Raw genomic sequence first — 22,354 nt, forward strand, 5'->3', positions numbered from 1 at the left:
AAAAGGAGGTTCCAGGGTTTAGAAGGAGTTCCAGGGATTAGAAGGAGGTTCCAGGGTTCAAAAAGAGGTCCAGGGTTTAGAAGGAGTTCAAGGTTAGAAGGAGTCCAAGGTTAGAAGGAGAATCTAAGGTTCAGAAGGAGGTTCCAAGGTTTAGAAGGAGTTCCAGGGTTTAGAAGGGGGTTCCAGGGTTTAGAAGGAGTCCAGGGTTTAGGAGGTTCCAAGGTTTAGAAGGAGTCCATGGTTAGAAGGAGGTTCCAAGTTTCAGGGTAAAGTACATGGTGGAGAACTCGTCTCCCTCGTAGATGATGGAGTTTAAGGGATGAGGAACAAAGGGTTTAGGGGGAGCATAGGAGTGGGAGAGAAAGGTGTAAGAGCATGGGGGAAAGAAGAGAGAGGAGGGAGGAGGAGGGAGGAGGACGAGAGAGCAAGAGGAGGAGAAGGGAGGAGGAGGAGGAGGAGGAAGGAGGAGGAGGGAGGAGGAGAGGGAGAGGGTGGGTTGCAAGGCTGGAGGAGAGGGGACGAGGAGTTGCAAGGTTAGGACATGCTTTTGGACATGGAGTGCAAGGAAGCATGGACACTTGAGACAAATGCTTCAAATACCAAAGTAGACTCAACACAATGCCCCAAAGAGTGTGGGCTTCATTCCATTATGGGGTATTTATACAAGTTGGAGAGCTTCTCTCTCTACATGTAGGAATTGTAACACAAAGTTGTAACACATTCTCTTTCCACATGTAGAAGTCATATGTACAAGTTGTATCACAAAGTTATAACACATTCTCTTTCTACATGTAGAAGTCGTATGTAGAAGTTGTAACACAAAGTTGTATCGCAAAGTTGTAACACATTCTCTTTCTACATAAGTTCATGTCGGCACAAAATCAACACAAGTATGACTAGATCTTTTCTAGAAAGGATTTTGGCTATCCTCGTCCCACTAGATTTCTCAAGTTGTATTCCAAGATTAAGATGTTACAAGCAGAGCTTTGCCGCTACTCCACACACACATTGATTGGCCCTTGGTGCCACAAAGGCAATAATAGTATGGTGGGGAAATGGTATAGGGCTCTCAACCCCAAAGAGAAAATCAATTGGGAGATGCTGTGCAAAGCCTTTATTGTAGGGTTTTCACCCAGTGGCCCCAAGTGGAGGCCCATCAACCAACTCTATGAGGTGAAGCAAAAGGAAAATGACTCTCTACGAGACTATATCACGAGGATAAACACCTCAACTCCTACTGTGAGCCTCATAGGGTTAGCAAATCCAAAGCTTCATGATCATCTAGTTGCCATTAACCCCCCCTCTTTTGAGCTCTACAGTAAGGTGGCTATATGACGAAGTGACAACATGATGGATAGGGCCCAAAAGGATAAATCTGTGGCCCCTCAAAAAGTATCATATATGGAAAGGTCTTCCATGATGGAACCTGCCAAGGAAGAAGATAAGGGTCTCAAGGGCCTGAATATGGAAGAATTAGCCTCCAACCTACTGAGTCAATTGGACCAACAATGGAAGGCTAGGACATCTAAGGAAACCTGAAGCAACCCCCACCTATTCCAAGGAGAGACAATGTGTGATGTGGGGTGTGCAATGGCAACCATCCCTCCAACGAGTGTACACTCTTGAGGGTAAGGTAGTTGTCAGTCTAATGTGTGGATTATTCTAGATGGGGTAACCATGATACCACTCAATGTAGATATCCACAAATGGTACCTCAAGGCACGTATCATGCTCGCCCATAGCTTGTATTGACTGTGCCCCCAAACCCTCCCAATCAAGCATAGTTGGTGGTATAAGGTACCATACCCACTAATGCAGGTCAATATAGGGCACAAAATGTTCCATTATTGCCACCAGTGTTGGGCCCTCAACCACCCCCACCAAATATTACTCTAGTAATCCAAGTACCAGTGGAAGAGTTGACCAGCAACTGCAAGGAGTTTGAACATGGTCACGGGCATTATACATGTCAAGGGCCACACAGGGCTAGTGAGTGTCTGTACAAGGGAGCAACAAATCTCTCGTGTCCTGCTTCAAATTCCAAATACCTCATTTCCTAAAGGACTTCCCATTCAAGGATCTCACTCCAGTGGTACAATCATCGAATGCCCCAACCCCCTTGTGTGTTGGGTGTGGAGTTGAACATTTGTTCAAAGATTGCCCACTTAAAAAGGCCAGCCACACCGGCCACCCTGCCCAAAAGTACTAGCCTCAACTTGTTGGGCATCGAATAGGGCCAAGTGGCCTCTGTGCCCTTAAAATTGATAACTATAATGCATGTCAAGAGGATTTAGGTAAGGAATTGAAGAAACAAGCAAAGAAAGACAAGGCATCAATGTCTCAACCACATGAGACAACTCAGTCTACCCATGCAATTGCCAAAAGGGCCACCAAGATAGGAGAAGGGACAGACAAAGTACTCATCCAGAATGGATCAAGTGAGGATACAACCACTTTGGCTACCTCATTTAGTAGGAATTTGGAATTCTCTATTGCCCCTCTTAATGTTCATGATTTTAGTGCCCCAATCCACCATCCCAGGTCTACCCAATAGAAATGGATAGGCATCTTCTTCCATTAGGATGATAAGTAACCCAAAATATAATGGACTCCTCCAATAGTAATTACAACATTCAAAATCATATAGTTGTAATGGAGAAGGTTTGAGACTTTTGAACTTTAGATGCTTAGCTATAGCATTTGAAATAGTATCAACTATTGAACCACCATCCACATTAACACTAGACACATTCTACTTTTTTATTTTACAATAATGATGGGAACTTGATCATCCACCACTGGCGTATCGATGATGGACATTCTCCGGGTTATTTTGATTTTGCTCAAGCTATTGAGCTCTCTAGAGTTATCCTTTATCAACTTATTGATTTGTCAGTTTTTCAGTTTCCACATGGGCACATGGAAGTCAACACTATGTCCAATACAAGCAAGGCCATAGCACATTCCCGATCATACAATATCACAGCCAACGGTTACAACAATGGTCTCAATTATTTTGCTACCATGGCATCAGATGAGCAAGAAAGAGAAATGGAAAGACAGATGCTCCCATCACTCCAATCCAAGTTGCAAAGTGCCGAGACTGAAATAATGAAGCTCAAGGAAAGCATGGTAGAACAAATGCAGCAACATCTCCTTGCACAAAATGCTCTAGCAGAAAGTAGAAAGGATGCCCTACAAGCCATAGTTTCTCTCCAAGAAAAACACCTATAGCTATCTGATGCCTTGAACCAAAAGGAAAAGGTCGAGTTATCCCTCTCCCATATGCAAGCCACTTGTGATGATATCAAGAAGGAATTGGTGCACTTAAACGAAAGATTACTACTTAAAGAGGATCAACTCCATGCCACATTAGACACAAACAATGAGTTGCAGAACAGCTCAAGGAAGGTAAACATCAAATTCAAGCATAGAGAAGGAATGCATGACATTAATAAGATATTTGTGCACACCAAAGCAGAACTGGATGCTCAAGAGCAAGAGATACTCCAACTCTACGTGCTTGATGATCAATTTCTAGGGCATCCAAAAGCAGCTCACCAATTCAATAGTCTAAAGCTTGCATACACCTCCACATTGGGTAAGTATAAAGACAAGTGCATGGAGTGGCAAAATCAAAAGGCAATAATTTCCAAGTTGGAAATTCAACTACTAGGTCAAGCCGATGACGAGGTGGAGGGGTCAACACAAGATCTTCTGCTACTACAAGGCATCACTACATTATACCAAGAGCTTGTTGCAATCCTCCAATAAGAGGATCATCTTGAAGGAAGAATACACATACTCTGGAAACACTTGCAAATCAAAATGTTACATGCAGTCTCTGGTCTTGATTGGACCAGACCAATAAGCACCAAGACTCTCTGAGATCTATGCTAGCATATGGATGAAGACGAGAAGAATGTGTTATGTCTCTCCGTGCATGCAAATCTCATACAGATAAAGGCTGATACAATACTACTATATGAATGCTTGATGGGAAGCCCCCCTCTTCGGGTGGTAGCCAGACTCCTACCTTTACTGCAACAATCACCAGCAACTTCCATGGGATATAACTCCCAAAAAAGGTCCAAAATTAAAGCTGTCAATGCCTACTAGAAGCGACAAGTGGTCTACCTTCAATCTAATCTCCCCTATCTTGCCACTCTCTATTCTGATCTACTCACATCCCTACCTAACTCCAGTACTATCCTCCATACCTTTCTAGAAATCCACGCTAATCCATATTCCTTGCCATGCCTCTCAACACTATTGCCTAATCCAAGAATCTAACTCCTATCATCATCCAATTACACCTAACTTTTTTCCAACACTTGACAATCCATCCCTTGAGGATTATCAAGTTGCTAAATCAATTTGCCCTACTCTCCCTCCACTTTCCAACAACATCCATACTTCTACCTTCTCAAATTCACTACTTGCTTTGACCTCAAGCTTTTCCCCTATAACCTCTTTCTCTGCCCCAAGACCACATGTTCCTCCAATCTCCCTAGAGTTTTCAATGGAGCATACCATTAATGATTCCATCAATGAGGTTCAATAATTGGATAATCCAATTCGCACACCCACAAGGGAGTTGTAACAAGATACAGATAGGATTCCCATGCCCGATAATCCCATTGGTGATTTTTGGAGGTAATACCCAAACATGCAGTCAAGAGGAGGATGGGACCTCTTCGGAATTTCAATGAGTACCTACCAAGCACAAATCACTCTAGACATCAGCATGAAATTGGAGCCACAGCCTACTTGGCGTAGACCAAGGCTACTCAATGAAAAGTACCTTCTTGACTATATACAGGGTCCACCTTCCTTTCGCACACATCCCACATTTGATGCAGTACCTCATCGCTACTGGTGGGATGCAGATCATCATGATCCAGATAATGCAGATGCTCCTAGCAATTGGCTGTTAATCAATCGAAACTCTAAAATCAAATGGATAAGCCAGGAAACACTCATCAAAGCCTTGGGCAAACATGCATCAATTATGCAAGGCAGTTATGAAAAAGCACTCAAGGAAAGTGCAAAATATAGTGAAGCTTTAGCAGTCATCCTAGAGGTGGCCCTCACCATTGATGACCATTTTCCCAACCTCAGCTGCAATCCAAATCAACAAATAGATGCTCAAATAGCAAGTCACCTCTTTCAAAGAGCCATATCTCTTCAAGGGTATTATGTGTGTTTGTTTGAAAAAATGGTTGACAATGGCTTCTTAAAAATTGAGCAAGCAATCTACGATGTTCGTGGATTACAAGGAAAAGATCGACAACAAGATCGCTATGTCTATCACCACCACCATGTTTACCATACTCATTGGGTAAAGACAACCGCAACACAACATCATTTGCAAACTCAACCATAACTCGAGGAAGGGTAATCAAATCAGTCCAAGGGAGTTGTTAACCCTGTGGCAACAAGGGCCAGAAGTGCAGTCTAGGACAACTATGAGAGCATTGTGTGTATAGAGTAGCGGCAAAGCTCCACTTGTAATATCTTGATTTTGAAAGATGGTAGGATAAATCTGAAAGGATGAGGATAGCCAAAATCCTCTCTAGAAAAGATCCAATCATACTTGCAAAATTAGGATCTAGAGAGAGAGACTAAAACCCTACACTTTCTAAGGTCCCTCCACTTTGTGTAGAGACCCAAAAGATCCCTCCACTTTGTGTAGAGACCCAAAAGGTCCCCCCATTTTGTGTAGAGACCCAAAAGGTCCCCCCCCAAAAGTGGAGGGACTCCTGTCCAAAAGGTTTCCTACAAAAGAGGTCCCACCACAGAGGTACCTACAGATTGTGTAGAGACCAACATGTATAGATATCTCTCAATGGAATGAAGCTCCCACTCTTTGGGGTTCAGTGTTCAAGCTCACTATTGTGTTCATGTGATTGATCTCCATTGTGTCCATGCTCTTTTACACTATCGCGCTCTAGCATGCCCTTACCTTGCACTCTCTACACTTGTACTCCCTCCTCCTCCTTCCTCCCTCCTCCCCCCTCCTCTTCCTCCTCCCTCATCCTTCTCCTCCATCTCCTCCTCCTCCCTCCTCCTCCTCCTCCCTCCTCTTCCTCCTCCTTCCTCCTCCTCCTCCTCCTCCTTCCTCCCCTCCCTCCTCCTCCTTCCTTCTCCTTCCTCCTCCTCCCTCCCTCCTCCTCCACTCTCCTCCCTCCCTCCTCCTCCTCCTTCCTTGTCCCTCCTCCTCAACCCTTACCCCTTGAATCTACGAAGGAGACTCGCTCTACACTTCTCAACCTTGGACTACTCCTAAACCCTGCAACCCCCTTTGAACCTTGGAACTCCTAGTTAGCTCTCTCAACCCTGTCCCCCTTTCGAACCCTAAAATCCTCTTCTAAACCCTTGAACTCCTGTGGAGGTGAGAGCCTCCTTCCATCGTTATGATCAAACTCTCTTTCTCATCCACGCATACATGAGATCTGCTTTCCATGCTTTAGCCTATACACCTCTCATCGGAACACGACCCAAGGACCTATGCTACACTTGTGAACACCTATGCTACAATGAGCAATGACACGATTGTAGGTGACCAACACCCTCGGAACTTGCATTTGGGTAAAACAGGGACAATGCATAGTGTGGCTACACAAAGTGGGGTATCATAGCCTATCTTGATCATAACAAGGCAACAGAAAGAAGTGACATGGAAAAAACTTCTTTCCACTCAAAAAGCAAAGATCCCTATAGCAAAAAAAGCCTCACAAATCCACAAATCAATGAGGCCATGCCTAGCACATCTACAAACAGTGCCACCTAAGAAGTGAAGGAAGCCTACCCCAACTATGAAAATGAGAAAGCTCATTCTCAAGCCCTGAAGCAATGGGTACAACAAGAGCAAGAGAAATTTGAGGCAAAAAAGATGGTAGCAAAACAAAGGTTAGAGCACCCTCATCACCCAACATTGACACAGTGATTGATCCCAACACCTTCCAAAGGGTAATGGAGCAACATGCAAAACATCCCCAATTGGATGGTACCACACTAGCCAGCTTGATAAGCTACCCTGTCATATCATGATGAGAAAAGGAGCTCAACGTTTCATTGCTGATCACACATCACCATTGAGGATAGAGGAAGAGCTGGAAGGAATAGAAGATAACCTCACAAATGCTGCATTATTTCAAATTGATGTTGTACGTGATTAGTGTGCAGACATCATTGGGTACCTAATGGCAGGAAGACCACCCCTTGAAATGAAAGAAATGGATGCTAGAAAACTAATTCTAAAAATTGCACCCTATGAACTCATTGCATGACAACTATACAAGATGGGCAAGGACCAGGTTTTAAGGAGATGTGTAATGCCACATGAGTTCATGCCAATCTTGAGTGAAGTCCATGAAGGCATTATAGGAGGACACTTCCAAGGGAAAGCAACCACAAGAAAAGTCCTCCTCATAGGCTACTAGTGGCCAACACTTTGGGCAGATGCCTATGAATATGTCAAAAGTTGTGATGTATGCCAACGAACTACTAAACCGCAACACAAGGACTTCAATCCCCTAAGATTGCACAAAAACCATTTGAAAAATGAGAGATTGATTTTGTGGGTCCCATACATCCAGCAGCAATAAGGGAACACAGGCATGCTACATCATTGTGGTCCACTGATTAAGTTACCAAATGGGCTCAAGCTAAATCAGTCAAAAAGGCAAATGCCAGAAGCACAGCAAAGTTCTTGTACAAGAATGTGATCACTGGATTCGGATGTCCCATTGAAATTGTGTTAGATAGAGGCACACATTTTGTCAATGACGGTATCCAAGAACTCTTGTCTGGCTTTATGGTGATCCATAGAGAAAGCACACCCTACTACCCTCGAGGGAATGGACAAGTTGAATCCACCAACAAAATATTATGAATTGTCCTCACCAAGGTAGTAGAACCAAAGCGTTCTGATTGGGCAAAGAAACTAAATGTAGCCATATGGGCATACTGCACCACACTCAAGATTAGTAAAGGGAATACACCTTTTCAATTGGTGTATGGCCTTGAAGCTGTGGTCCCACTGGAATTTGTACTACCAAGCCCACACATTGCAGTACAGGAATGCATGGGAGATCATGCATCCCTGAAAGAAAGAATCTATTAATTAGAGGAGCATATACATAAACCAGAGTAGTCTCCTACCATACCATGATAACAAAAACAAAGAAGGAAGGCATGGTTTAGCAGAAGCCTTAAAGCCGAAGACGTCAAGGAAGGTGACCTAGTCTTACTCTACAATGCCAAGATTCGTAAGGGAAAGCTCAAATATCTAGGTCAAGGACCTTATAGAGTCAAGAAGATGAGTTCAATTGGAGATGTGTTGCTAGAAACTCTAGATAGAGTCCAATTCACGATGACAATCAATAGGAGCTAATTAAAGCATTACTACATCAACACGTGAGCCATCCCCAACAATAATGAGGATTTGGGAACCCCAAACCTCTCCTAGTTAGCACTAGACTGTATCACGAGCACCCACTGGCACACGTACGTTTTCCACATATCGGTAGATTGAGTCGATCTCAACCTAGGGCAGAGAAGTGATACCTGAGCCCTAGCTGCCCTATGAACTCCTTAGAAACTTAAGCATATAGGAGGAATTCCCACCTCACTAGTCATGCATAGAGCACTCACGCATTTCAAGCACCACAAATAAAATCCCCAAGGAACACTTGCTTTCATATCCACACAAGACAATGAATTGTTTCGCCCACCCACAAAAGAAACATGCATTGATGGCACATGGAACTGCCAAATTGGAAGCCAATTCATGTGTGAAATGCCAGGCTAAAGATAGCTTGACAAGATGGTGAAAAGGCCTACCACACCATCGGCAAAGATGCATAATTGCAAATGGCCCAAACCTCAACATCAATAGCCCTCCCCAAATCACCAACCTAAAGGAGGACAAACTCTGGAATCACCAAACCAACCATTAACCCCAAAGCGATCACGGATGGTAATTCCGGATGGTGACAATGATACGAAAGTTGATGCATCATGCAAAGGAGAGATGCATCAAGAGTTAGAGAGCGGGGAGATAAGGGAATAGGATGCAGTCTCATATTAGCTTGATGCCCAAGCCAACAAGGACCCAACAATAGAGAGAGCAATACAACTTGTATCGCCGCACATCACAACATACAACATATCAGCTGATGCACACAAATTTTTGCAGGCAAAGGGTCTAGGGACGTATTTTAAAAAGCTACAACCCTTCTTACCATTACCTACTATGACAGGCTATATAATTCAATTCATTACCTCATATCAAAGTAGGGTGTTGTAGAAGGTAAAGTATGGCAGAATCATGCATAATCAAAAGCCTATCCAAATCTACCTCAGTAGATCTACAATCAAGGAAGCTTTCTCATTTCAAAAGTCACAAGAAGACTATCCAATGAAATATATGGATGCAAGATTCTCATAAATTCAGGAGTTGTGTCCACCTGGCACAAAGTTTCAATGCAATGGAATACGCCATGATATGATTCTGGACCCAGTATGCCAAGAAGTAGCCAAGTTTATGGCTGAAATGCTTAATCACACAAGATTGAGAAAACACCTTATATCCGTAAAAACTCTTACACTCCGTAGCAAGGACAAAATATAGGATTGGGGTCAACACATATCCTTGTTGCTAACAAAATATGTATCCACAACCCATAATGGTAAGAGCTACATTGCCCATCCACTAGCCATTATGATTGGATATGATATACATCAAGAAGAGGTGTATGCACCCCTCTTAGCCCAAGAAATGGAGGACTTTGTTGCATTTCTTTTATCTCCTGAATGGGAAATAGAGACCTAACCCGCACTTAATGTGGATGCCATGAATGGCACATAATCAGAGCAGAATCTTGAGGTTGAAAATATAGAGCTATGCCAAAAAATAATGCATCTCGATTCATAATTGCTACCACATCAACCAAAGTAGAATGACTCAAAGATGTTAATAAGTCTATAGTTCCATTGCCTCAACCACACATCATGTAGAGTGACACTCAGTCAACAGGTTGCCATACATGATAAACTGTATGGATGCATGGAAGCCAACTCTATACTCAATATAAACAAGGCAACTCCATTTCCCAAATCATATAGCATCACAGTCAACATATGCAACAATGGTTAGAACTATTGGCTAATATGGCCTTAGAAGAGCAACAATGTGAATGGGAAAGACAGATGTTGCTAGCACTTCAAACCAATATGTTGAGTGTAGAGACAAAGAATCTAAGGCTCAAAGAATGCATGGATGAGCAAATGATACAATAGGTCCTTGTACAAAATGCTCTAGTAGAAAGTCGAAAGGATGCACAACAAGTGGCAATTTGTTTACAAGACAAACATCTTCAACTTTATGAAGCTTTGAGCAAAAAAGAAGAGGTACTGAAGTCTTTCTACATAATGAAACCTTAAAAAAGAAATCATGCTCTTAAAAGAGAACCTGCACAGGTAAAATATGATCAACTCATCGACACAACCAACAAAAGCCATGAGTTGCAACAATGCATCAAGGAATTCAAATGCCAAGTTCAGAGACTAGAACAAGAAGGTTTAGCATCCAAGGAGCACGTTGTAAATGCCAACGATAAACTAGATGCCCAAGAACAAGAGTTACTCCAACTTCACATGCTTAATGATCAATTGCCGGGATCAGCCAAAATCGGCCACTTGGCCAACGGGTTGCCTTTGGACAAAGCCCTCAAGAAGGACTGAGGCCGCAAACTCATCAAGGACACATCATCATATCAATTAATTGTAGGCTAGCTATACTACATGGGCAAGGATGGCATCATGCGTAGATGCGTGTGTGAGCATGAATACATCGACGTGCTCGAAGAAGCCCACTCTGGGATAGCAAGCAGTCACTTTGTCGTCGATGATGTTACGGCGTGTAAAGTGCTATAGGATGGCCTTTGGTGGTTAACTCTCTTCGGAGATGCAGATGAATTTATCAAGCAACGCTACCCCTGCTAGTGTGGTACCGATGGATTGATGAGTATTTTGGCTAGATCACTTAACCCAAAGTGCCTTAAATGAAAACCTTACCTCCACATAAAGGTGGAAAAATGATTAGGGCAAGTACTGGAAGCAAATCGAAGAGGTGAAGATGCAACTAGAGATGAAGGTCAAAATGATTGATCTCAAACTTATTCACTATTTCTTGGCATTGAGAGAAAGGTAGATTATTAAACTAGATTTGAAGACTGTTGACATTAATTAAGATTTGCTAAGTTCTAACTTTTGGCTTCATGGGATTGTCATATGTTTGTCATCAACACTTAGAAAACATAAAGAACTTTTAATGCTAATCTTGTGGAATGGCTTTATAAGAAGCCCATTCAATAAGGATGTACTAATATAACACATATAGACATTGCCACCATTAAAAGCTTTAGCTGTTAGTTGGCCTCTATATTTGAGGAAGAGCCGTACAACATTTTTAAAAATCTACATGGCCACATTATAGCATGAAGCTGGGAGGATCTATAAATCCTTTACGATTATCAACGATGACTTTGTGCATCTTGTCAACTTTGAATTCCATAAATAGGCTTATTATGAACATGGGGACCTCTCAAATGAGCAACCTCTACTATATACTAGAAGTCAAAATTAGGCTTACTCTTATGAGTATCTTTGCATGACCTAATTGTTTGAGCATTGGGCTTCCAATCCTCAAGTCACGAGTTCAAATCTTGGAGATTGGGCTTGGTGTCCTAGCTCATGGACAGGTGCATGTGTGGTGTGTGTGAGTTAATGCCAGTTGTGGATTTTGTGCCCATTGGTGCAAGGCAGGGATGCCCCTTGGTAGGACCAAGTGTGGGTGAGTCTGGAGTGGGTGTGTACAAAAAAACCATTAAAAAAAAAAGCACAAGCAGTCCTTAATCACTAAAGGTAATAGGCCCTAAGAGAGGGTTCACGCCATCCTCCAAAAGCTGGTGTGAAGGGTTGTCCTCCTACTTGGCTCACTAGGAGGGATGTTAGGCCCATGAAGGCCGCCCACTTGCCCATTCCATCTCCTCAAGTTGTTGTTATAGCAATCACACATCGGTGACATAAATTGGGACAAGTGCGGTGGAGGTGATTGACATTACGATGGAGGTGATTGACATTACGGTGGAGGTGATTGACATTACGATGGAGGTGAACGAGATTTGCGGTGGGGCAGACGACCCTCGGTTGCGTCAGACCTATTCTTGTAACCACAAATCCTACAATCCTCCAATGCTATATAAACTCTACTTGGATATGGTATGAATCCAACCTAACTAAAGAATTATTACAAGGAGGTAAGAAATTGGTCTAGAGTGTCTTCTTTTTGGAGAGCGGGAAGCTGCACAAAAGCAAACAATTCTTCCAAAGAAAAGCTTGCTTTCACTGCAAGATCCACCTCCAACTCTGTTCAACATCAACTTCCATAGCCTCGCCTTCCAACCATGCACGCCCCAGTTCTCGTCTTGAGTAAGTCCTTCCTCTCTTTTCTCATCTTTCTCAGTTCCCTTTCCTTCTCGCATTTTGCCTCCCTCCCTTGGACGCTTTTACGCCTCTTAGAAATAGTTTTCCATTTCCTTACACACCTCTCCTTGCCAGTGCATTACTTTCAACTGGGGATCGTCCCGTTGCGTTGGGATCATGCTCGTCATCTTCTGATCTCATCCAGTCTTCAGAGTGTCGTTTTAAAAATATTCAGAACACCTTTATTAGCTCTTCAGCTATCTGTCGACTCCGTATTTCACACGCACCTTACTGGGATATTTGGTGTTATACCTTTGATATTTGACGCCATCAACTGCATGCGAGCAGAGATGTCGGGCAAATGTCAATCCTATTTTCTAAGAATATCGGTTAGACCTTCTATTTCCTGTTAATGACGCCCTGTTCTGTTAGCTTTACGGAGATATTTATCTCGCTGCTTCTGCAACGCTTCTTCTGATACAGTGTTTACGGAAAGCATCTTTTTTTGTAAGGGAAAAGAACTAAGAACACCTTGTGGTTGGAAATTTTTTGTTATGTGTAGGTATTGTTATGGCTTGGTTTCTTAAGATGCAGGATGGGTTTTCATTTTGGATCGTATTTAGGAAGTGTCATGCGTGCTAACAGCTATTGTTTAAAGCTGCATGTTTAAAAAAAAAAGCATCTTACGACTTGTTTTTTTTGCTTTGTAGATGATGCGGTCAAAAGGGAGTCGGGGAAAAATGTACATCATGCAAATATACAGGCCTCGAGGGTAGTTTTCCATTTCTTGGAAGGATGCAAATGAAAATCATAGCTGGTCGTTATTTACTCAGGTGTAATTTGGTTAGATTAGCAACACACTCAATGCGGTCACTTTACTATTTGCTAGTAATACACATGCGTATCATAGTTTGTGTCTGCTGTGTCAATTTACACCTGAGGAGTGGGACATCTTGTTGTTAGGTTTTATCACTACAGCTCTCTGAAGAAATCATGCACAGCTGAAGTTTAATGTTTACGTGCATTTCTTTGCTTTTTGAAAAAGGCACTTAATACGAATGTGAGTTGGTAGAGTAACAGAGGGGTCTGGAGTAACCATTATCAAAGGCAGATTATTTGATTGTCTTGTGCTTCTGACATCCTCTTTCCCTATCGATATTGAACTAGCAGCTGTTATCGTGTGGCTTTGACACTTGTGTCATTCCTTTTCTGTTTGTTAGTACTTCTTTCTTAGGCTCAGATATTTCATGGTCCTTCATCCTTATCTCTTATAAGCATTTGCTTTTCATTTTTGGCAAATATTTCTCTCTTTTAAAGACAATTTACGTCTCTTTCTTTTATTACCTCCTGCAATGTGTGGGGTTTTCTTTTTAAAAATCAGTTTATTTGCAAACAGCTAAAAGGCACATAGGTTCTAATTTTGAAAACCAAATTGTGTTACTGAGTTGCAGGCGGTTGCTGACATCATCCGGACTACCTTGGGGCCAAGAGCTATGCTTAAGATGTTGCTTGATGCTGGAGGAGGTATGTTGGCTTCAAGCTGGGCGGCTCCCTTCCCCATTAGCATACCTTGCGCTTTCTCATTTTATGAAGACCTTTGAAGTAGTCTTGCTTTATAGTATCCTCCAAGACCTCTTGTTTGATACACTCCTTTTTGTGTAGCTTCTTCAAAATTGCTATCATGTCATCTAGCTTCTTCTATTAAAGCTTTCTTTTACTTGCATTTTCTTTTGGAATCATTTAGGTTGTTTTACCCTTTCACCAAATAACATTTTTATGAGGCATTTGCTTTTTGTCCCTTGTCAGACCTTCAATGAATTTCTGTAGGTATGGTTTTTGTCAAGAGGGTGTTGGTCGTATCAAACATCAGATTCCCATGAAATGTCTACATTGTGTGAGTGTCATAGAAGGTGGAGGCTGACATAGAAGCGGTCAAGCGTTCGCTCTTGACAATCTGGAATCCATTGCTCTCGGTTGAAAATTAGTCATCCTAGTTCTCTCTGAATATCCAATCTCAACTAAATCAGCCATTTGGGTTGAATTCCTAGATCTACTGTTGGCTTGAGAACCATTGTAGCCCATTGGGACACAAAAGCTATTAACTGTGGGGTCACCCTAAAGCTGAAATTGACCTTGCCCAAGGCTAAAGGGCTGTTGGTTGAAATTTAGCATGGTCTAGAAAATGATCTATAATTAGCATGACCATGGAAGTTAATGAAGCTCAAGCATAGAAGATTTCTGTCGACGAAAGCAATGGGGAGGAGAATACGAGAGAGAGCAAGATGAAAGCATGGGTCGACAGTGAGGGAAGCATGCCGAAAATGGAAAAGATTATGAAAGAGGGTTCAATATGCTTTTGATCTTCAACCAATTCTTGTATGCAGGAGGGCTCATATTTTTCTATGTATCCAGCAAGTTTCATGCCATTTGGATACCACATGGCCCTCTTTTGGTTCATTCTTACAAAAAAAGTACGTTGACTTGTGAATCTACTTTCCAAAAGCTATTGCATGCATCAGATGGGTTAGGGAATAAACGCTAAAGAATTTCCAATCAAGGAAAATAATATTCAGCTGGAATACTCTGAGGTTTCCAAACCCACGAATACTAACTCAGAATTAGGAGAGGAGGAAGACTCCCAACCTTGGGCTACGTTGGAACAGCAATTGATGAGCTACTTTAACTTTATTTTGAGAAGACAAAAGATTTAAATTTTGTCAATAAACAAAAGGCCATACATTTAACCCAACAGAAGATGATTGAATAGAAGGAAGCTGATATAGAACAGCTTCATAAATGATCAAGAGGGGACCTTAGCTAGCCTTGTTTAGAGTTTCCATCTGCAAAAAAAAAGAATAGAAGAAGTACCAAGGACAGTGAAAAGCCCTCTTTTAAATTGTGGATGTGTAGGGCCTTGCATAGGATCTTCAGGCTTAGTACCATATCTCACAGTCGTCCAGAAAGTCAAGGTTGCGTTGCAAACTTGACAGACAGTCAAATAAATTAGATAGCAGTAAAGGTGTTTTTTGCAAAGGGGAGGAGCTGCTTTATGGATCAAAGATTGTTATGTGTACCTAGAGGGCCATCAAGAGCCTAGGGAGCTGTGGAAAAAGTAAGACAAGCCCATACAAGTTTTCACAAACTACCAGGAGCTGCTCTATGGATTAAAGATTTTTATGTGCACAAATTCAAGAGGGTCATCAATTATCTAGGCAGTTTTGAAAGTCTTAGAAGTTTTAATTAGGTAGAAGTCGCTGGTATAGCCTATAAGGAGCTGAATAAGAAATGTCTTAGGATAGACAGTCAGGTTGTGTGGATCAAACGCTTTGCAGGTGCTTGGGATCGAAACTTTTGCGAGAAGTTTGACTTGATTAGTCTGGGTGATCTTGCACAAGGTTGTTTCTACAGTCACCTATGCCTGAAAGCAGAGAAGTATTAGATGGTGATTGTAGAACGTGCTCTACTGGTAAGGAAACCCTCCACACCTTTTTCTTGCCTTCTGCTTGTCCCAGGAAATTTGGGTGTAGATCAGAACTCAGGATAGCCATGTTTTTTCCCTTAAAGGCTGTACTAATTCATTGTAGCCTGGCATGGTTCCTATAGCTCTCAGGATGATACTCTTAAATTTATATTGTCCCGTCATTGTCGGTATGAGTCAGCTTTGCTGCAGTCAAGTTGCATTCATCTTTGTGAATGTTATCACGCCATTGGTACATTCTTATGTCTGTTCCTTTTTTCAGGATGCTCTGTTTTGCAGAATAGTTATGCATGGCATTTCTTGCATTTGTTTATTAATTTATAATAATGATTTCTAAACAAATGTTTCTAACCTGCATCTTAATGTTATTGATAAATTACCCTTTGTGAGTTGTTTATTGCAGGTATTGTGGTAACTAATGATGGCAATGCTATTTTGAGAGAGCTAGACCTAGCACATCCAGCTGCAAAGGTAATGGTTGGCTTGTTTGGTCAAGCAGCCGCAGATATAGATGCATAGATGTTAGGTCTGCATTTCACACTTTAGAAGGGCATAATGGATGATAGATTCTCTGTATGTAAATATGTTGAACTCTCTGTAATGTAGTCGATGATTGAGCTCAGCCGCACTCAGGATGAGGAAGTTGGAGATGGAACAACATCAGTGATTGTATTAGGTGAGGACACTGATCCTTTTGTTGTTGTTGGTCTTGTCTAGTTTTGATCTGCTATGCTATGTAGGTATTCCACTTTTGTCATCCAATTTTGTCTTATATTGGTTTAGGTTGGTATATAGGTCTGAGAAATTGACAATAACTAACACATCTCTTACACCCTGAGACATTTTTGCAATGTTCCGCCCCTCTTTTGCGGCGAGACTTTTTCCCTTCTTTAGTCAAGTTTGTGTTGGAAGTCAAAGGAAGTTATAAGAGATGTTGTTAATGGTGCTGTGTGCTTTCCTCTGATTTGTGAGTCTTATCTATGCTACATCAAAAGCTCATCCAACATATGTATACCTGTCTTGCAGGCTCCACTGAGAGCGAAGTACACTGAATGCATTCTATGTTTGCAGATAAATGTTTTATATGTGACACTAATCTGGCAAATGGAAAAATATTGGATGGACTAGTCGCTAATGTTTCTTTAGCTGGGAAATTCTAAGTCAGGCAAGGACTATCTTAATAAGGAGCTTAAGTTGATATTGTGGAAATATAGTAAAAGGGGTTTCTTACCACCTTGTTGAGTGAAGGCTAGCTGATCCCCATGTCTGCAGGCTGGTTCATGGTTTATCCTAAGAGCAGCTGCATTGACATCACATAATTTCAACAAAGAGACCTTCACGTGCCATGCACATACAGCTCTATCGCAGCTGAATGAGTGTATTGGGACACCTTTTGTCCTCAGTGTTCTTTGTTACAAGCATAGGATGGTTCTCAGCTCTAGTTTGGATAAAAAACACCTTGGAGGAGTTTCTATGGAGGCATTTCCCCCCCTTCAGGTTCTTGTTTGACATTGCTTACAAGATCTTGTTCTAATCACTTCCAACTGTTCATGGGACTCCCTCTTTCCTTGAGATACATCCATGTTACAATGTTGATTTCACCGTTTGCGTTAGTTGGTATGTGAGTTCTTAGTACACTAGTAGACCATTGCTGCCTAAGCATATGACTAAACCATATTCTTTCACTTTGACAATGGATGAGAGCATTTTTACATAGGAAGTTTAGCTTTGCAAATGTGGGAAAGGTCTAGACTCAAGATATGGCTTATATTTTCTTTGTACCTTGATCATTTCATTGCTGATTATTGGGTATAGGTTAGAACTGCCATTGCTTTTGATAGACTACTAAGTAGATGATTTAATTGAATCAAATCAAGCGTGAGTGAAAGAGAGACAAATAGGAGCATCCTGACATTGTATGAGGTTCAATTGGTCTTCCTTAGAGGGGTGTTGCTCCTTTACAAAAGGGCTATTTTTTTATAAGGATTGCAAAAAATTGAGAGACAAGAAAGAACATGGTTGAGGCCTTGGACCAGGTTTGGTGGGCATTTCAAAGCTCAGTAAGCATTATGTTTACCATATATCATCAAATCAGCTAGCAAGGATTTCTCATATCTTAGGCGATCGATGAAAGTCATGATCTCATTAATGTAGAGCCCAAAGAGTGTTGGTGAGTGGGGGCATCCTTGCTTCACTCCAATCGTGCTCTCAATCTAATTTGATAGGCCTCCAAGCCGCATACTCTCCCTTTGACTGATTCATATTCATCCCTTAGATTATATCTCTTGGGATTGTATCTCTTGGAGTCTCCTAATCATGTGGGTTCAATGGACTGTGTCAAAGACCTTTTGAAAGTCTACAAAGCAAGTGTTGATCTCCTCGATGAGTGCCCATAGAGTCAAGATGTGGTCAAGAGTGGAATGTTGCCTTGAGAACCTAGTACTGGCGCATAAACTCTTGGCCGGTGTGTGGCGTACCATGAGGGTGCAGTAGCTCCCCTTGTCAATGGGATCCCTTGCTCTGTGTATCGGCACAATGGCGGTGGTACTCTAGGCGTGGGTGAAACCTTGGTGTTCACAGGTTTGTAACTTCTTCCAAGAAATGAAGAGAAATCTTTAAGATTGACTTCGTTAAAGAGAGTTCTCTTCGGTTAACTAGAAAAAGTTCTATTTTCCTTTGCATTGCATTGGCTAAATAGCATTGTTGGGATGCCAACAAGGGACTAGGATCAGTCCAAGAACTAGAATGCATGCATTTGGCTAACCTCTAATGGGTTAAAGTGTTGGATATTGGTGTAGGACTTTGGAGGGTGCTAAATTCCCGCACCTTTTTAAGGGAAAAAGCGCAAGACAAGTGGCCCCCCAATTAATGAGGGCCTACTTGAGTTAGAAGCATTTAAGGCGCCCGCTCTATGGAGAAAAGCACCTGATTTTTTAGGGAAAAGCACCTATTCTAGGCAATAAAAGTAGGCCCAGCTGTTAGAAAGTGCATGCTTTCTAGTTGGCTAGCCTAGTCTATACAATAAGGGCCTCTAGGCTCCTAGTTTGTATCTAGGCTCTGCTCCTTTGTGAGCCACCTTGTACAAAGAGATTTCTAGTGCTTGTTCTTGTTTTCTCCCTCCCTCTTCCATATTCTCTCCCCACTGTGATTTAATGACCACCTTCATCGTTCAGTTTCTAACGCGGTGTCTAAAGTTTCCAGCCTCTAGGCGGGGTCTACCCTGATTTGCGGTTTGCTTTGAAGTGCTGCAATTCATCCTTGTTGCTGCGATTGAAGTTTCCAACCCATTTGAGGCTTGTTTCCAAGGTGTGAATTGACTCTAGCAGTTGTGTTTAGTTTCGGGAGATGAGCTTGTGGATTGGGTAAGGTTTCACTTGGCATATAGAATGTTTGAAGATTTGCGCTAAGATCGGAGCCAAGACCTCCCCATTCATGTGCAAAATGCTTAGCCTACATACCCTCATGGTCCTAGGCTCTTCGGTTGAGGAGTTGGCGCAAGGCAGCTCGCACATTCAATGTAGTGAACAAGATGGATGTGATGGGCTTGGGCAAAGAAGACACATCAGGTGTTGCATGGATTTGGATGTCGTAGAGCGAGGTCGCGTATGTGTGGCAGACACCCCGATCTATGATGGGTATGGGTGGCTTCCCCTTAGATAGAAGTTCCCATGCAATAGTGGGATCCGCACAAAAAGACTTGATCACCTCATCCATCCTATGCGAGAGGAATGCTATGTCTCTTACGACGTGTCAAGCGGGGTGAGAATGGTTGCATCTCAAGCATTGTAGGGTGTCCCAAAGCCCGCTCACCCATGGGGGGAGGGGCAAGGGGGGGTGTTCGTTTGGGGGGGGGGATTTTACCTGAGTTGGGATATAGTAAGGGCCTTAGAACATAGATGGGGCTAGCATGGGTTTAGGATGGGAATCTTGTTGTCATCATTACTCCCATCCTAGACCAAGTGGTCTAGTGGCTCGATAATGCAGTCTATGCTGGTCCTATAGGCAAAAGGGTGGAGCAACAACGACAAGGGAAAAAAGGAAAATCTTTTGAAAAGAAAGCCGATGCGGATGGTGAGGTTTTTAGAGTGGAGCAGTCATGTAATTACTGGGGCAAGAAGGGTCACTATTGAAGGATGTGTCTTCTGTGAAGCCAAGATAAGGATACCGGTTCGTTAGGAGCAACTGCAACAATCCTAGCATTCGTATCTTCTTCAAGTCGATAGGGGGCAGGTCACACCAGTCAAGAGTGGATTGTGGATAGCGGTGCTTCTAGGCACATGGCACATTCGCTAGTAGTTCAAGGACCTTCGATGGTGGTTAGGTGAGATTTGCATTATTGATAAGTTTACTGTACCGGTTAAAGGTGAGGGCAGGTTGAAGATCATGCCCGGTGGCAAAGGGGGGAAGCATACCTTCCAGGTTCTTTATGTTCCGGCTCTTGGTTACCAGCTGTCATCGGTACGTGAAGTGCGTGGAGTTGGAAAAAGAGTCAGTGGGGCCATTAGGGACAAAGTGACATGCTAGGTGGTATGGGAAGGCCCCCACCAGCATAGCTTATGTTCCTCTTATCATAGTCTTGAGGAACTCGATTGGGGAGTTTGGCATATCACAGGCCAACCTGTAGAAATGTGCTCTTGAATCTTTTGACATGTGGGAAGAAATATGGAAGGAGCAATTACTTCAGTGCACATCACTAGATCTGCAGATGTCTTTGATGTTGTTTTGATGTATTACAAGAGCCTCTACGTTGAGAAGATTCTTTGAGAGAGCAAAGGTTCAGCCGGTGTCCTCTTCTCCATTATCGCTATATATGTTCCAGATTGACTATTCTTTTGTTAACAGTGGACATTGGACTCTCATGTCTTGTTAGGATTACCTAGTGACTATAATCTATTCATTCAATTCAAACTTGGTATTCTAAGCATGAGAACTTGAAAGTTGATGACTATTTATTATCATATGGAGAAAGCATTTTTTATTACTTCTATGTTTTATGAAGATTCCTAAATTTAATGAAATGATGAATGTTTTATGCTTTCAACCCATGAACAATCAAGGTCATAGGGTGGATAATGCTTTCAATGTTAAAATTTTAAATTGCGTTTTGCATATTTATTATTTCATGAATCATGTCATCGGGTGTCTGGTGACCTATAAGCTCGACCCCAGCTTTGACTCTCATCTCATCTCTTGACTCCAAATTTCATCTTTTTACTCCAAAGCCAGTTTTTGACATGTCTTTTGCAATTCCAGATTCTACGAGGTATAGGAGAGTACCTAGGATATTTTTTCGATGCCCAAAGGACAACTTCATGCTTCAGAACTTTGGGAGAATTTTACATGGTTCAAAATGCCAAAGCTATTCATGCTATGTGTGTTTCGTGTGACTATGTCTGCTGTAGTATGTTTCATAGATTTGTGAATTGTAAGCTTGCTGTAGGCATTGAAAGGGATAGGTTAGGTTCTCCACTTTTGGATTGTGATCTATTCATGCTTTAGAACTTTGGGAGAATTTTACATGGTTCAAAATGCCAAAGCCATTCACACTACATGTGTTTCGTGTGACTATGTCTGTTGCAATATGTTTCATAGATTTGTAAGCTTCCTGTAGGCATTGAAAGAGATAGGTTAGGTTCTCCACTTTTGGATTGTGATCTATTGGCATCCTAATTCTCTCTTCTTTCCCCCCCCCCCCCCCCCCCCGGGCCCCTTCTCTCTCTCTATCTGCTATCAGATCTTTTCCCATGAGATCTAGGCGGGCCAGAGATGGGAAGATGCCTCAGAACCCTTGGTTCGACAACGAGTGCAGAGAGGCGAGAGCCCACTTCACACAACAGCAGACTTTGAGTCATCTGACGCCACTTGAAGCACAGAGGATCTATCAACGACTGACACGTCGTAAGAGACGGGCTTTCCCCACACATAGGATGGATGAGATTGTCAGATCGTTCCGAGGAGGAGACCCGACCACTGGATGGGGATTTCTATCAGAGGGAAAGCCACCTATCCCCATTTATGACCCAGATGTGTGGCACACGTATGCATGCTCCCTCTATGATGCCCAGATGTAGACACCGTCGGATATGTCCACGCCTAAAATGGAGACAAGAAGATGGACACAAATGAAGAACTGTCTCATAGAATGAAGAGAAATGAGGGCCATATGTAGGCTACCTCTACATCCACACTGACATCATAGATGACCTCATACCAAAGGCCACCAAGCTCCTAGAATCTCTCCCCTATCCTCTAGAAGCATCTAGCTCCACCTAACACACCTAACTGCCCCTCTAGCACACACATAGGACCGCAAGTGTGCCTATGGAGAGGCATGACATTGACAAACCCCAACAAACCCCCCCTCAAGGGACTGCCTCAAGCTAT

The 22,354-nt window shown here is 42.4% G+C and overlaps 1 protein-coding gene across 1 annotated transcript in view; it reads left to right on the plus strand.

The window, feature by feature from the left end:
• The first annotated feature begins 12,297 nt into the window (after positions 1-12,297).
• Positions 12,298-22,354, plus strand: part of LOC147901754 (TCP-1/cpn60 chaperonin family protein) — a 67,156-nt gene continuing 57,099 nt past the window's right edge. Inside the window, exons 1-5 of the mRNA XM_087374809.1 lie at positions 12,298-12,498; positions 13,203-13,264; positions 13,944-14,016; positions 16,374-16,441; positions 16,577-16,646. Of these exons, the coding sequence (XP_087230935.1) occupies positions 12,474-12,498; positions 13,203-13,264; positions 13,944-14,016; positions 16,374-16,441; positions 16,577-16,646 (298 nt within the window). The 5' untranslated portion in view covers positions 12,298-12,473. The remainder of the gene's footprint in view (positions 12,499-13,202; positions 13,265-13,943; positions 14,017-16,373; positions 16,442-16,576; positions 16,647-22,354) is intronic.

The sequence above is a fragment of the Dipteris shenzhenensis genome, chromosome 5 (genome assembly GCF_047967505.1).
Source record: "Dipteris shenzhenensis isolate YYH24624 ecotype China chromosome 5, Dip_SZ_1.0, whole genome shotgun sequence".
Taxonomy (NCBI): Eukaryota; Viridiplantae; Streptophyta; class Polypodiopsida; order Gleicheniales; family Dipteridaceae; genus Dipteris; species Dipteris shenzhenensis.